This window comes from Suncus etruscus, chromosome 5, assembly GCF_024139225.1.
Source record: "Suncus etruscus isolate mSunEtr1 chromosome 5, mSunEtr1.pri.cur, whole genome shotgun sequence".
Lineage (NCBI taxonomy): Eukaryota > Metazoa > Chordata > Mammalia > Eulipotyphla > Soricidae > Suncus > Suncus etruscus.
In genome coordinates this window covers 68,636,808-68,654,323 of record NC_064852.1, presented here as the reverse complement: position 1 = coordinate 68,654,323, position 17,516 = coordinate 68,636,808, and the positions used below count along the sequence as shown (strand labels likewise).

Sequence of the window (17,516 nt, the reverse complement as noted above, 5' to 3'; positions counted from 1 at the left end):
ATCCCATATGGTCCCCAAGCCAGGAGCAAGTTCTGAGCGCATAGCCAGAAGTAATCCCTGAGCATTACTGTTTGTGGCCCAAATACCAAAAACAAACAAACAAAAAGATTTCTCTAAAGTTATAAGAAAAATCTCTAAAATTATCTAATTATCTTATGGGAGATAATAGTATAGCTTATAAAGTAACAAAATTAAATTACTTAGTTGTAAAAGACATTATTTACAAACAATGATACATTTAAAAATATAATATAAATTATTATTTCAGAATATGAACATGTAAGGGCAAAGCAACATACGAGAGAAAATCTTTGTTAAATGACATATAAAATATAAAACTGCTGTAACAAGTAATGCTTTACATAGTCAAAAAATTAAATAAGGTGCTGAATTAATAGTACAATATGTAGAACATTTGCTTTGCAAGCTGGTAACCCAGATTCTGTAACTGCAATCCCAAATGGCCCCCAGGAATACCAACAATGATTCCTGAGTATAGAGCCAGTAGTAAACCCTGAACTTGGCTATGTGTGCCCCCAAAGTAAAACAAAACAAAAACATTGATTAAAAATACAAAATAAAAATGATAAAAATTTTATTAACAAATGCTAAGGTGTTTAAAGTATATAAGAATATAAATAATCAAAAAAAGAATATAAATAATCACAATTGCTTAAAAATTGAAATTACTTTATTGTTCATTTTTATTTTATTTTATTTTTGTTTTTGGGGCCACACCAGGTGATGCTCAGGGGTTACTCCTGGCTATGTGCTCAGAAATTGCTCCTGACTTGGGGGCCCATATGGGATGCCAGGGGATCGGTTGTTTTCTGTCCTAGGCTAGTGCATGCAAGGCAGAAGCCTTACCGCTTGTGCCACTGCTCCGACCCCTGTTATACATTTTAGAAAGATATAATACATCTTTGTATTTATGCTTGGTTAGAAATATTCTAAGAATATGGGGCCGGCGAGGTGGCGCTAGAGGTAAGGTGTCTGCCTTGCAAGCGCTAGCCAAGGAAAGGACCTCGGTTCGATCCCCAGGTGTCCCATATGGTCCCCCCAAGCCAGGGGCAATTTCTGAGCGCGTAGCCAGGAGTAACCCCTGAGCATCTAATGGGCGTGGCCCGAAAAACCAAAAAAAAAAAAAAAAGAAATATTCTAAGAATAAAAAGTAAATTTCAAGGATAATATTAATAGTGATTATTATTATATTGATTGATCCTGAAATTATTATGTATACACTTTGGGCTTTAATAGAGAAATAAATATATCAGAATAACTGAAATATTTTCATTCTGTAAGTCCTAGGAATGATGAGATAAATTTTATGGTGCTAGATTTGTGTTTACAATCATGTGAAATTTTAATGTAATCATAGTCATATGTATACACATAAACAAAATTTCTCCTTTTTTTACTAAAAGTGGCTGGAAGCAATGAATAAAAGTAATTTCTTGGTCTTAATTTCCCACAATTGTTTGCTAAATATATTTTAAATTCCTGGGGGGTCAGGTCATTGTTGCTATTGATCTACTCTCAGAGGTCTCCTTTCCTCCTCCGTCCTTCATGTGGACCTTTGCTTGCTAAAAGACTCAGTTTCTGAGAAGTCACGGCTCAAGATTTTTCCTGATATGGGACTATCACCAACCGGTTATCAGACTTCACAGGCCAAATCACAGATCTAAGTGATGCGCCGGATTTAACACACCCCCAACTATTTCAAAAGACACAAAAGGGACACATATATATCTTTTGGATATCTTATATATATTACCTTAACAGCTATAAGCCTTACTGAATATTCTCTTATACAGTGACGATTTTCCCACTGTTCTTCTCTTTGTGATCTGTTCAATAAGGAATTCTGGTAAAAAGAGTCCCTAGATTTAGAGCTTATGTTAGAACCAAGTTATGAGAATTGTTGGACTTGTTCCAGCGGTCCCATATTGCACCTATAATGCCACGAGGCATTGTTCCTCTTTTGCATAGGCACATTAATGAGAAAATACCATTTATACAAACAAGTTCTTTTCTAATAGAGATAGAAACACACAAATATTGTAATGCAGTGGGACCTTACACCCTGAACATTGTCATAATGACCTGGCTCAGGCCTCAGAAGAACGGGCATTGTCCATTCACCTCTGAATCAGAGATGCCATCTACAAAACAACCACGGTTGTCTATAACATCACCTGGGAGCAATCCTCTACCTGGGAACACCTTACTGCTGCCCCAGCATCGAACTACTCCAAATAAAGTTCCCTTAACACCCTGAAGACTTAACAACAATAAAAACAACAACAATAACAACAACCTGCTTTCAAGGCTCTCCACATTGCCATCTAATTGTGAGTTGAAACTAGAGGACGCTCCACATCATCCTGACTTTGATGTAGGATATGCACAGATTCCAGGATCTTTAACTACAGAAACTTGACACCAACAACAGGGAGTGTGTGGGGGTGAAATGTTTATTGGCACTACAGACAATGACTTGGATTGGACAACCTAGTATGCTTGGAGCCTAGAATTGGTCTTATGCCAGAAAACTTCAGGGGCAAGATCTCCTTGTATTTAGACCAAGGCTTTCCCTTTCCATGTCCCCCATATTTTGATGAGCCTATGCAAACAACAATTGCCACTCTAACACCATTTTTTACTGTACTTCTTAACTCTTATCCTAAATAAAAAGAGAGAGAAGAAGAAAAGCTTATTAAACCTTCTGCTAGGCCTTTAATAAGTTAACCGGTGATTCAATGATTTTCAAAAATATATTTGCTACTAAACCTTTTCTTTCTCTTCCATCTCATCAGTTTTTCTATTTTTTTAAATAACTTTGTTTTTGTTCTTCCTAAAACAAATGTATTATGATCAATTGTGTCAACTATTTGATATATTTCCTTTAAATAAATTTAAAAATAAGAGAAAAAGAGACCAAATAGCTTTGAGCTGACAAATATATATTAGTGTGTAACTAAAAAGTATTAGTACTGGAATTTGAACCAAACTCAAATACTTAAGGACTGGAGAACAGAACAATAGTACAGTGAGTAGGGCTTTTGTTTAGCACGCAGCTGACCTGGGTTCAATCCCTGACATTCATTTGTTCCTGGAGTATGGCCATGAGTAATTTCTGAGTGCATAGTTAGAAGAAACCACTGAGCAGCACAGGCTGTGGCCCTCAAACAAAAAAATTAAATATTTAAATCTTTTCCTAGATTTACTATATATTTATTTATATAAATATAATATTATCCATAATAATATTATAGATTATATTGTTAATATTAATATATATTATAAATATTATATTTATATAAATATTTATTTATATCAAGATGTAGACATGGTAGTTACAACAAGCAAATAGATTAATGGAAAATAGAATGAGGATTTAAACTCAAAAGTTTAGAGAGCAATATTCCAGGCAGCAAACTTAGATAGATGGCAATTGGTCAGAATACTCACTACAACAAAAGCATAATAATAAAGAAAAAAATCTATTCTTCAGGAGTTTATCCAGTCAATGTCTCTAACTGTGTCTATGTACAAATATTTATACATATAGCATATACAAACAAATGTTAAAATAAAACTACACAGGTAGATACCTTGAGACTTGAGTTTTCAGAGAGGACAGAGAAATTGTAAGAAAGGTTCTGAAATGACCCCTTTTATTGTTCGTATTTCACAGGAGCAAAAATCACAAAATAACAAGTGCATCTTGCTTCTTTTACTCTGTGGAACATCCACACTAAACTTAATTTGCCATTTCTATAGAATCATATGTTCAGAGAAAAATCGAGTATACATTCTGCCTAACACCTTTGACTCTCAGTTATTATTTATCTTATCTGAACAGGAAAAACCCTCCATCTAAAGATAGCACAACATAAGAATACTAGTGTCATGGTCTTCTAAGCACAGGACTCTCTGGTAATCACTCATTGCATTTTTGTGATACCGAGTTCACTAAAACATTTTTTTCTTTTTCATCACTGCCTAGTTCTAAACATCTATAATTCAAGATCAAGTCCATGATCTGTCTCTCATTAAATTACTTAATTACACACCTGTTTAAAAAATTTCAACCAACCCATGATGGTGTCTCTAATTGTGACTTTTACCATTTCTTCTTCTTCTTCTTCTTCTTCTTCTTCTTCTTCTTCTTCTTCTTCTTCTTCTTCTTCTTCTTCTTCTTCTTCTTCTTCTTCTTCTTCTTCTTCTTCTTCTTCTCTTCTTCTTCTTCTCTTCTTCTTCTTCTTCTCTTCTTCTTCTTCTTCTTCTTCTTCTTCTTCTTCTTCTTATTATTATTATTATTATTATTATTATTATTATTATTGCATTTTGTGTTACACAGTCGGCACTCACAGGTTACTCCTGGCTCTGTGCTCAGAAATCGCTCATAGCAGGAACAAAGGACCATATGGGATGCTGAGATTCAAACCACCGTCCGTCCTGAAATCTGTTGCTTGTAAGGCAAATTCCCTATCACTTTCCATCCCCAGAATTCTACCATTTCTTTAAAGCCATGTTAGATACTGTACTTAATGTTTCAGCTCTAAATTTTATTTGGTTTTAATTTAAGTGATACATAAATCTATTAAAAATTTGAACTGATCAGTTTTTTTACACAAATGAGAAAATTGATCTTCCTAGAAAATAATTTGCCTAGGAGTTTATGACTGTCAAATATCTACAGAATAATATAAAAAATTAGAGAATGGTCTTTATAAAAGTTCTATGAGTTGGAGACTGCAATATAAGCCTCGGTATAGAGTTAGTCATTTACAACAGTAATGGACAATGCCAAGTTCTACAAAGCTAACTGAACTGAATCCTGAACCCCATGGCGGAGAAATGATTTGCCTAGCATTTATGATGAACTTATGCTCTAAAATATACATCAGGGAGTCCAAAAAACTTTGAATTGAAGTCTTAAATAGTTCTTAAAAAGTTCCTGCAGTCACTTAACAGACCTTGGGGAGAAGTGAGGTGATGAACGGGAAAGGGTAATTATCAGTACTAAGCACTGTGAATATAGCCATCTCTATATGTTTTCTAAGTTTTTGTATCTATATATATACTTCTTGTGAATTGCATCTTTCATCATAAATAAGCATATTTATTAAGTAAACATCACTAAGAATAGCCTGAAAGAATAAAGTTTGACATTCATCCCCATTCTTTTCAGAGATAATATTGAACTAAATTTACTTTATAGATTCATCAACTACATAGAAAAACCTTGAAAAGCTATTATGATTATCCCTATGCACAGCTGAGAAAAATGCCACTGAGGGACATCAAGTGGGTATAAATGATAACTGTGTGCATGGTTCTCTACTGTGGTACTCAGCATCAATAGAGGTGAGGCATCAACGACTATTGGTGATTTCATTCTGGGATGGGTGTCTTTCCATTCCTTTTCTGCATTACAGATCTAAGGACTCAGCCTGAATAATCATATGTGTAGCTCTAATTTGTGAATTTAACATGGTGAAAACTTGGACAAGTTTTATTTTATCTCTCAGATGTTAGTATTCTCCTGTGTAAAATGAAGAGATGCTATTTTTTATATAATTGCTAAGAAAGATGGATGAAATTATGACTGCAAAATGTTTTTTCTAAAATGCCATGTTATTAATACTAGATGCTCATTTAAATGTTATATATTTATGCAATAAAATGGAGCATACTGAAACCTCTTCAAAGCCATCTCTGACTTTGTGTCTGTCTGTCACTTCCCCTTGTCATCACACCCCCCTTCTTCTAGTCCCAGACCATGGATTGGCTTTCATTCTATTTTTGATACCACTTGTAAATTATGTTCTAATATCTGTCCCACTCTCATCTGTAAATTTCTTTGGGTTAGGAATAGACATTCATTTTTAACCTTTGTTCTTAGCCCACTCACTAATCATTTATTTTCTTGGCTTAATCTATTAATGACAAATGTAAAGCTTAATTAAATGAATTAATTAATCAAAATAACTGAACACATAAAAATAAGTATGGATGAAAGAAATGAGAAGATGAGTTATGAGTACATGAAGAAGTTAATAAAAATAATTCAATAAATCAGTGTCTGGAGGAAAGGTGGTATGTAGATTTATAAATGATAAAATAAAGATCATATTCTGATTACCCTCCTCAGCTTTCTCCTGTGCCTTCTGTTCTCATACACATGGTTGAAGTCAACTGTCCAAGCTAAATGGTGTGTGAAAAGAATTTCTCTAAGTGCCTGTTAAAATTCTTGGCAATCCAAAGGTGACAGTACTTTAATTTCAGGGTAATACTACAGCTTTATGACTTAGTAGTTTTACTTAATGACCCAATTTAACATGAGATTATGCCGTCTGACAATGGCCCAGGGAGACCACTTTCAAGCTCAGATCTTCTCAAAAGCAGATCCATTCCTCAGCTTTACTTTAGAGACGAGTTTCTGCAAAATCTACATAGTCAACATGCCTTGACTTATAGCATATTAACCTGAGCACACTTTAAAAAGTCTTGTTTAACGTAAACTATAGAATTATCATTGTTCTTCAACCTAAAGTAACTCTGTGAAAAACATTTCATTAGCAGAATTTAAACTGTCCCTCTAAATTTAAGTAACTGCAGAAATTATTCAAATAATTAAATCTGCAAGTGGGCTTCAGCACATCCATCACTCATGAGTCAGTCTCATCCAAGATACAACACATATGTTACTGAGAAACATAACCCTTGGTACTTTCTATGCAGTAACTGAGTCTTATATTCTAGATTCAGTAGCCATGTGTTCAAATAAAAGAGGAAAAATTAAAGAGATTGATTCACTTGCTCTATTACTCTCCAGCACCAATTGAATATTTACCCATTAAAGTAACTATCAAAAATGCTGTGCACATCTTTCTCCAATTACAGAAAGAGAAATTGAGATGTGAATACCAGTAATTTAATGTTTTTGTTTTAATCATAATTTAATCATGTTATGATCTGTTTATCTAATGTATGTATTTAGGAAACAAGCATTGTTCTAAGAATTTCGTTTCCTGGGAGGGGAGTATTGTGATGCTCCAGAGCTGTTTTCAGGAGGTCAAGGGGTACTACAGCTGATTATCAGAATGGAGTTGGACATCTATCAGATATGCACCTTTCCTGTGCACTCTATTTCTCTGGTATTCATTTAAGATAATTAATATAGAAGCTCACATATCCTGACAATCGTGTTTTTTAAAGTCATGAATAAGAAACTTAATTCATACACAGAGAATTAAAGACCTGAAAGGTAAGAGCAGATAGATTTGAGTTGTGAAAAGCATTCTGACTTTTGTGTGAATTAAAAGTCATTATGTTCTGGAGCTAAGGGTATAGGAAGGACAAGGAAAGAACTAAGAGTGAAGGGAAGGGAGAAAAAGACAGATAAGGAAAAACATGGGGAAAAGGTCACAGGGAGTTAGAAATATTATTGGTGTTATGTAAGTGCATATCTAAATAACCAAACCAAAGTCAACTACATTGACATCATGAGACCCAAACTTTAACAACAAAACTTAAAAAGATGCCTGCCAAGATAGCAATGGGGAATGTGGTATAATAGAAGAGAATCTTGAAATATTGTTTTGTGGGAAAAAATATTGCTGCTGATGGTAGGATTGGTGCTGGAGCATTGTATGTCTAAAACTCAACCTGAATAACTGTAAATCACATTACTTTAAAAAAAATAAAAATAAATAAAAGTAAACTAAAAAAGACATAATCTCTAAAAGCATTTATATTACTTCACATTCTTTTCTTTTTTTCTTCTACAGTAATCAAGCTACCTTACTTTTTAAATACTTTAACAGCTGTGTTTTAGTAGGTTGTTTATAATACAGTTTTTTTTATAAGTGCCAAATTTTCCATGATGAGTTTCAGTTACATAGAACAACCTTCATCATTCCACATTTCTTTCCACTAATGTCCCCAGTTTCCTCCTGGTCTTCCCCGCAGTTCTCTCCATGACTGCCTGCCTCTGTCTGGCATTATTCTTTCTCTCATCCTTATTATCTTTTTTGACATTATCGTTTGGACTATTATTAATGAAGGGGGATCTTTTATTCTATCAACACCCAGTTCCTGTCTAAAGTAAACATGTATTACCATCATTGTTATAGTGGTCTCTTCTGTATAGTTCATAGTTCCCCAACTGCACTCCCTCATGAAAATGCCTACCATAAATTGGTTACCCTGGCCTCAACTCAATTATCTTTAGCTATTAATAGCATATTATCTTTTTATACTCCATTTTATATCTATCTCTCTCCCTCTGACCCATTTTGCTCAGCCTAACACTCTCCATATCCATCCACATATAACCAAATTCTATTCTAGTAACCGTGTAGCATGCCATCGATTATATATACAACAGTTTCTTTATCCACTCATATATTCTCAGGCATTTAAATTTACTTTAATAATACTATTTTGTATACTAGTATTTGTAATATATGTACTAATACTTTACTAAAATATTTTTTGTATTTATATGTATATATACAAATATACATATTTGTATTTACATAAACAAATTCTATTCTTGCTATTTTGAATAGTACTACAACGAACATAGAAATGAAGATTGTTTTTCTGCATATTTTTGGACTCCTGTGGTAAATTACTAGTAGTAGTACAGTTGGCTCATATGGAAACTCAAATTTTATTTTTTTTAAGGAATATCCATATAAATTCCAAAATGGCTGGATCGATTGACATTTCTATCAGCATTATAAGAGAGTCACTTTCTCCCTACATTTGCACAAGCATTGGCTATTCTTGTTTTCTTTGTTATTTGTTCCAGTCTCTGTGGTGGGAAATTTTTCATAATTTTTTAAGTTTTTTTAAGTTTAATTTTGCATCTACCTGATGATTAATAATTTGGAGCATTATTTTTTTTGGCCATCTGTATTTCTTCTTGGAAAAAGAAGAAAACCATCATCTCTTCTTCCATTTTTAATGGGGATAGATAAATTTTTTCTTGTTAAGTTCTAAAAGTGACATATTTATACACCACTTATTAGATTGGTATTAGGTAAATAATTCCTTTCATTCCATATGCAGTCTTTGTATCTTAGTCATTATTTACTTTGAGGTGAAAGAACTCCTTAATTTAATGTACTTCCATTGTTTATTTTGCTTACATTTGCTTGGTCAGTGCTGTTTTATCCTTGACTTTGATGTTAAATTCAACTTCTGCTGTGAGAGACTTGAAGTGGCCAACTATATTAACTAACCTGATCTTCACTCCCACAATATCACTAGGGATTCTGTTTATGTAACTTCAGACCATCGTTAACATATTTTAAAAAAAATTAGCTAGGTGTAGCCCAAATATTTTAAAAATATAAAGGACATATAAAAGTGTAAGGTTTTAAGACAAAACCCAAATTATGTAAAATTTAAGGTCAGGACATTTATAGAAATTATTTATAATCACCTTCCAAATATCATTCCAAGGTTTGTTTTCAAGTTCATGTTATATATTGAACATTCATTTCTCTCTTTCTCTCCTCATACTTTTATACTTAGGAGACACTTATTTATTTTCTGAAACATGTATTTCCCTCTTCACTTATACAACTCTAAATTTTACTTTAATAATACTATTTTGTATATTAGTATTTGTAATATATGTACTAATACTTCACTAAAATCTATTTTGTATTTATATGTATACATACAAATATATATTTTTATTTACATAAACAAATATATACACATATAAGTATATAAAATATACTTATATAAATACTTATATATGATAAGAAATTTAAAAGAATATTAAAGAATTAGAACTGTGTAAAAGAGCTTGCCTTGAACACAAACAACCTGTTTTTAATGACTTGCACTACTTATGGTACCCAGAGACCCTCCAAGAGTGATTCCTGAGCACAGTAATGCCAGGAAAAGAGCTAATAATATCTGGGTGTGGTCTCAGAAAAATAAAACAAGGAAAAGAACTGCACCATAGGTGAGAAGCTCTATTCTACATTTATAGGCAACTCTTGCTTCTTCAGTGACAGATTGTATTCTATTCATAAACTATAATCTTCCTGACAGTCTCTAATTTTGGAAAGTAAGACAAACAACTATTCAACAAAACCGAATGGACATATTTCCTTCTTTCTGTCAATAGCTTGCATAATAATCTATTACTTGAAATCACACTGCACAATTACGAGCAGGAATAAGGAGAGACTTCAATTGCAGCTTCTCCTCCTACTCCATTATGCATGCTTTGATGAGTTTTAATGAAAACAGAACCTGCTGCCAAAGAAGTGAGAAACAGAGATTCATCATAGTGAAAGTGATAAGATATGGAAACTTGTAAGGTGATTTGCAAATATATTATGAGCTATTTCTGAATAGAAAACAACTTTTGCCTGAGAGATGTGACTTTACATTCCTTGTAAATTCCTTGGATTGTCTGATGACTGCTATAAAGATCTGATAGAAGTAATTGGCATTGCATCTCACATGAAAGGGAATAACTATGCTTTTGTTACTGATTTTAGACAATTTTTGTATTAATATACAATTTTACTATACACAGGGAAAATGTGCAGCTATGAAACATTTTTAATATGTTGACAAAATATTCTCTTAACATTAAACAAAGTAGATATTAATTGAGTACAATGAACTTAAATGTCAAGTTCTAAGGGAAATCTCATCACTTTGACAATTTTGTTTTATTAATACTGGAATTTTCCTTTTTAGAAAACTCCCTTCAGGCTCCTAGATCCTTTGAATATCATGGCATATACCAGAAGGTTAGAGACTTCTTTGTTGGCAGGAAGAATTAGCTATCTTTTATGACTAGGATAACTACATCATCTGTATCAAGACAGCAATAACAAGAATGAGAGAGAACACAATTAATAAATACAATTTAATACTCATTTATTCCACTTCCTGAAAAATTCATTTTGAGAGGGTTAAGAACTTTTCACATTTATGCAATCCTGGCATTAAACTGGACACCCATACCAACATTTTACTTTTAATATCTCTATTTAAATGATAAGCAAACAAAAAATCAAAATAAAATCCTCATCAGCTTTTTATGTAGGCATATGAATGCATACTATACTTAAATGTATAGATATAGATCACTATTACCTTTATATATAGATATATTTGTGATTCTATCTTCATATTTTCTTTATATATATTATATATCATATATATTATATAATAAATGTATATTATATATTATATAATATATGTACATATTTTATATTGTATAATATATATATGGAGAGGGAATGAAAAAGTTGGCTAGTTTACTCCTAGCTTATAGAAATGGAGCTAATATTACAAAATGACACCTAGAAAAATAGTTGGGATTCAAAATTACTCTTCAGCTCAACCTGTTCTGCATTCTCAGGACGTCCACTGATAAGTAGAATTCTTGAGAGCAACTTCTGCTTTTAGGTTGAACCTCAAATGCTCTCTCAGGAATTCTAAATGAGGAAAGCCTATGAGAGCTCAGTCCTAGATCCTTATTTTAGAGGTGCAACTAGGCCAAGGGTGCTCAGCTGACTGCCACAAGGTACAGAAAAAAAAAACCTCAGGCCCCTGTTTCTTAGCACCATTATACTTTGTTACCCCAATAATGCTACTGAAAGCTACAGAGAATAGTAACTTTATACACAACAACCTGAGTTGAACAGAGTGTATGTTCTTCCTGCCTGTCCCTCTGATATCCTTCCTCACCCTTTCTGTTCCTTTCTCCTTTCATCTTATTTTCCCAAAACAATTTTAACACATGATTGAGTGTGAAAATTCTCACTCATATGTAAAACATTCAACTTTTACAAGTAGTAAATATGTATTTTATCATTCCATTTATATATTTTAAATATTTTTATAGTTACAGTGAAATTTAAAAATACAGTCATTACAATTCATTTTATTTCTATGAGCTTTGGAAGGGCTATATGGTTCTTAACTGCATGTGTTAAAAAGAAATTTTGCATTTAAAATAGCCAGATTATGCAAAATCAAGCTTATTGACACTGAAACACAATTCAGTGCCTCTAATTTCTCGAAGATCACATCAACAAAACAACTGTTTTTAAGTTCAAGTACATTTTCCCCTCTATTCCTGACAAAAAATAAGAGAGAAACCTAATATAAATCTTTCAAAATATAGACAGAAAGAGCATTAGAATTTATTCTATGAATGAATCACATAACTTTAAATCCTGATACATACATTATTTTAAATAGAAATTTGAAAAGCTCTATACTTTTCATATATATTTCATGTCAAAATATATATTATGAGATGAAGTAATAGTACAGAGGGTAGGATATTTTTTTTTGCACTCAGTTGATCTGAGTTTAATCTTTACCATCTCATATGGCTCTCTGATCCCAGTGTAGTGATTCCTAATAAAAGATAAGAAATTACTCCTGAGAACATTTGGTTATGGTCAAAACACCCTCTAAAATACATAAACATATGGTCTGCCCTATTTTTATATATAAATTCAGGGATCAGAGTGATAGTACAATGGATAGGGCATTTGTCTTGCAAAAGACAAATTGTCTTCCAAACTCCAGTTGGATTGATTACTGAAAGTATAATAAAGAGTAAGCCCAGAACAAACTAATTATATACTCAATTAAGGAAAACTTGGATAAGATATCAACTGTAGTATCTGATTTATGGTTTATCAGTGACTACCATTTTCTTTAATAATTTTTCTCAAAATTTATAAGATAAATACTGATTACCTTTATAACAAAAATACAAATATTACTGAAAGTAACTCATAGATGATTCAAAAAGAAAAATTGATGCTACTTGCTGTATGTTTTTATTTTAATAAGAATCTTTTCCCAATGGATTTTACTTTATTTATAATGTCACATGTCTGAAACATTATGAATGGGGGTTCTGCACACGTACCTGTGATATTGCAGTAAACCTGGAGAGGTTCTACTGCCCCACTGCCATCAGTGTCAATGTAGAAGAAACCAGCTGTGTTTCCTTGGTGCCTGTACACTTCACAGGATTGCTCATAAAGGGCTGAAAACACAAAGAAACAGAAAATCTTTACTCAGCGTATATATATCTATTTGAATAAATAATAACTTCTACTTATATATACTTACAATAATGACTTTTTTCTTTCTCTATCTACATCTTTCAAATATTAAAAAACTAATGCCTCAGTGTCTCAATACTTAATTTTGCTAAATCATCCAGTCTTCCTAACTCATTTACTAAACATATATCATTTCATAAACTGTATCTTCCAACAAGTCTTCATTCTTATTTTTTCTTTTGGGGTGGGTTGTTATTTTAGGAGTGGGCTGGGGGCATATACAGTATTCAGGGCTTATGCCTGGTTCGGTGCTTAGGAATAACTTTTGGCTATGCTCAGTGGAACCATACAGGATGCCAGGGAAAGAACTCAGATTAGCTACGTGCAAGACAAGGCCCCGCCCACCACACATTGTCTCTGGTTTTTCTCTTTATTTCTTACAAAGCTTTTGTCTATGTGGATGTAGATTATGTCCACTCACTCTACTGTTATATTATTATATGATCATTAAAACATTTTGTTCTTAACTAAAAAGGCTATATAAAGACTAGCAATGTTAAAAGTTGACTTGTTCCAGTGTATAAAGGAGTTCATACACACACATTCACACACATATGTGAGTGTCTAGCAAATGTTACAAATGAAAGCCCAATTGAATACTTACTAGTTTAATTTTTATTTAAAAATTAAAGACTTATAAATACTATAGTTTAGGTTGTTTTTGATGTACTTAGAGAGAAAGAGAGACACAGAGAGAGATGACATAGAATAGGATAGTATCACCTTTCTGTAGTTTTAATATATATAAATATATATATAAATATAAATATATATTAAAACCTTGTTAAATATATATGAATGAATTCAGTAGCCTGTAAAATAGTCATGTGCTGTCTCATGCATAAGGGTGCTGAAATTTATTCAACATTTCAAACAAAATATTGTAGCTCAGAGCAGCAGGTCTACATGTAGTTATGTCATTCTTTCAGCCCCAAATTTTTTATTCCCCTAGAGCTTTAAGATAAAACATTGACTCCTCACATTAGCCAACATGACCCTATGACTAATGCCCCATCCTAAAAATATGGACTTGTAGTTTGTCATGATCAAATGTGAGAGGTGACTCAAATAACTCACTACCAATAAAGTTTTAAACCTTGAGAAGGTTTGACTTTTCATAGATTCAAGTGAATTCAAGGTTATCTTTATACTCAGTAATTCTCCCTGGCAATCACATACCTTTTCTGAAGTAGAACATACATGAAAAGACTCTAGTTTTCATCCTTTACCCTGCTCAGAGCCCATAACTTAATTTTGTCCAAACTTTATCATAGTTATTGATCTGTGTAATACATTTTAAACCTCATTTCTTACTGTGAATTGTTTTAAATTTTATTTAGTAATATTCAATTTTCATAAATTTAAAATAACAATGATAGGAAGAATTTGCATCTATCTATTGGGATAAATCCCACGCAGGCAGCAGCATAATAGTGGATTACATAGTAGTGAGAACATAAACGTAGGAGTAAAACACCATTGTTTTGCATTTAATGTAATGATTTACTATCTACTGAAATTTGACCAAGATAATTCTTATGATTGGCATCTCCTGGTTTTCTGTTCATAAATTAAATTTCTCTCCTTGGATTAAGTTACTTCTATAAGCAGAGGCAGGGAAGAAATTCCCACATTGATATTTAAAAAATATAATGAGTTCAATATGGGAACATCCAATATCACTTTTCTCAGTTATATGTGATGGAGCCCATAATATTTGCGGTACAGAGTGGCATTGAATCAGGTGTATTTTTTTTCGTGTGGTAGTTTCTAAAATATGCTGTGTGAATGAACTTCAAAGCAAATCTCAAATTAAACAATAATATGACATTTTAATTTCAGTAGTATGAAGACTGAATCATACCTATCCCATAAATCTCCTTGAGAAATTCAAGAAACTATGAAATTATAATGTCTGTTTCCTTTAGATACTAAGTTTTACTTATATTTCATTATAAAGCAATAGATATAAAAATACTTTTTCCCATTCTATTAGCTTGAATACAAAGAGATGATCTACAGAGAGCATCTAATAGAGTGCTTGACATATAGAAACTGTTTAATAAATATAAATTAATAGTATTATTATTGCTGTAAGTTTTAACTATTATTTATGCAATTAAGCCACTTCTCTTTGTATAGTTTATGTTCAACTTAAATTAAGAACCACATTTTTTCTGAATGCAAATAGTCTTACATACACCTGTGCTTTACAATGCAATGATATTTAATTTTTATGTATTTTTACAGTATTGACCATTTTATCTCAATAATGTCAACATTAAAACTTAATTTTTAATTTCTTCTGTTATTCCATTTACCATATTATAAGGTAAGAGTTTATCTATATCACCCTCCAAATGTAAAGAAATTTTTCATTCTCCATAACTTCCATTCATGACTCACTTACACTTCTGCTCATATTTTACCAATTAAATAAAAATTAACAATACTACAATATTTAACAAACTATATATTTGTAAGTTAATAAATTAAGTGGATGTCTACATAAAGATGTAGCACCAATAGGTGAGAAAGAACAGTGATATAAGTTAAATCTTTATGAGTATTTCTGGGGAGAGTGATAGGAGACCTGTAAAGTTATTTGCCTTACATGTTGCTGACCTGGTACCCCATAGAGTCCAGAAGTCTGCCCTGAGTAAAGCTGAGAACATAACCAGTTGAAAGTCTTCAGCATGATTGTGACCAAATTGACAGACACACATAGAAAACCCTTTCTAAATATTGTATAATTGACATAACAAAAAACTTCAAAAAATACAAAGTACAATTTTTCAATAATACATATATATAAATTGTAATTTTTACTTTTGCTACATTTATTGAAATAACAATGAAGACAACTTGATTCAGTATGCATTGTTGAGATGAAATGTTTTTAAGTAATACTGGAATTCATTTTTTCTCCTTCACTTTTATTGATAGAAACTTTCAATTTCATGGAGAAAATATAGGTTAATTAAGAAACTTATTAACATTAACATCTTCAATAGCTATCAATTTTCATTCCTACTATAGTTTATGATTTTCAGTTATTCAACATATTATAAGCCACTCCAAATCTGAATGAAATGAATAATCATCCATGAATATTTAGGTCAGCAATTTTGACTGGGTTAAACTGGACATCACCTAGCCAGTTTGGATTGTCTTCAGAGGTTTAACAATTTAGTAGCTGGGTCATCAAATACAAGCTTAATTATTTTTGTTATTATCCATGTGATTTATCTTTTTTTAATGGCTTGTGATAGCAGAAGTGGTTAGAAAGGGTGATTATAGTAATGAATCCAAATCAGCCAAAGGGGAAACAATTTTTAGCCCTCTGATTGTATGTTTGTTTATGTTCCCATGAACAACACAAGACAATCAAAACTCAAATAGGATATCTCTGGGTCTTAAAATAGAACAGTAGGATAGTACTGGGCTGGATCACTGTTCAACTCAGAACAGGATCGTAACTTCAGTGTGATGTGAGAATGAAAGAATCCTATTTTGCCAAAATATTGCAACTTTCATATATTTACTACTTTTTTATACACATATTCTTAATTTTTAGTCAGTGAATGAATGATCTCCATAGGCAAATATTGATAATAAGCATCACAATTTATAGATTTTGTAAGTGAATCTGAGGACTTTTTCCAAACACAAATAAGCTAGTATGTGGTTGATCTAATTATCACATTCCTTTGTAAAAGTAAAATATCTTGGTCGGTCTCTATCCTCTGGGAAGCAGTCGGCCCTGGCATTCCAGAAATAAAGTCTGCTTGCTTCAGTCTGTGAATCTCCTGGTTATTACCTTGGTCGCAAAGCCGCTCGCCTCTAATAATAACAATCTAAAATCTGCAGATTTTATGACTGCATTTAATTTCAGTTTAATTTTAAGAAATCTATTATGAATACATTTCTTTTAAAATAGGGGCCAGATTGATAGCACGGCAGGCAGGTAAGGCGTTTGCCTTGTACATGGCCAAACCTGGTTCAATCACCATCATCAGCATCCTTGTGCTCCTCCAAATCCACCAGTAGTACTTCCTAAGCACAGCCAGGAGTAGCCCCTGACTGAGCACCGCTGGGTGTGGCCCAAAATAAATCAATAAAAATTAAGGAAAAAAAAAGTAAAATATCTTAACCCATGCTCTGTTGACAGTATCATATTCTCAACATATATTCTATTTTCTCTGATAATACTTACATTTTACTAAATAAAATAATTTCACCTAAAATGTTTTTAAATAAAATACTCTCTCATTAAATATGACTTATATAAACTATAAGATTATATCAAAATATTCAAGCTTTACTATTACTTATTAAATTTCAAAATACTGAATTTGTTTCCAATAATAT

At 32.1% G+C, this 17,516-nt stretch overlaps 1 protein-coding gene across 1 annotated transcript in view; it reads right to left on the bottom strand.

Annotated features, from left to right (window-relative positions):
• CNTNAP5 (contactin associated protein family member 5) overlaps window positions 1–17,516 on the bottom strand; it is a 939,273-nt gene that overhangs the window by 282,571 nt on the left and 639,186 nt on the right. Inside the window, exon 12 of the mRNA XM_049773789.1 lies at window positions 12,947–13,066. Within this exon, the coding sequence (XP_049629746.1) occupies window positions 12,947–13,066 (120 nt within the window). The remainder of the gene's footprint in view (window positions 1–12,946; window positions 13,067–17,516) is intronic.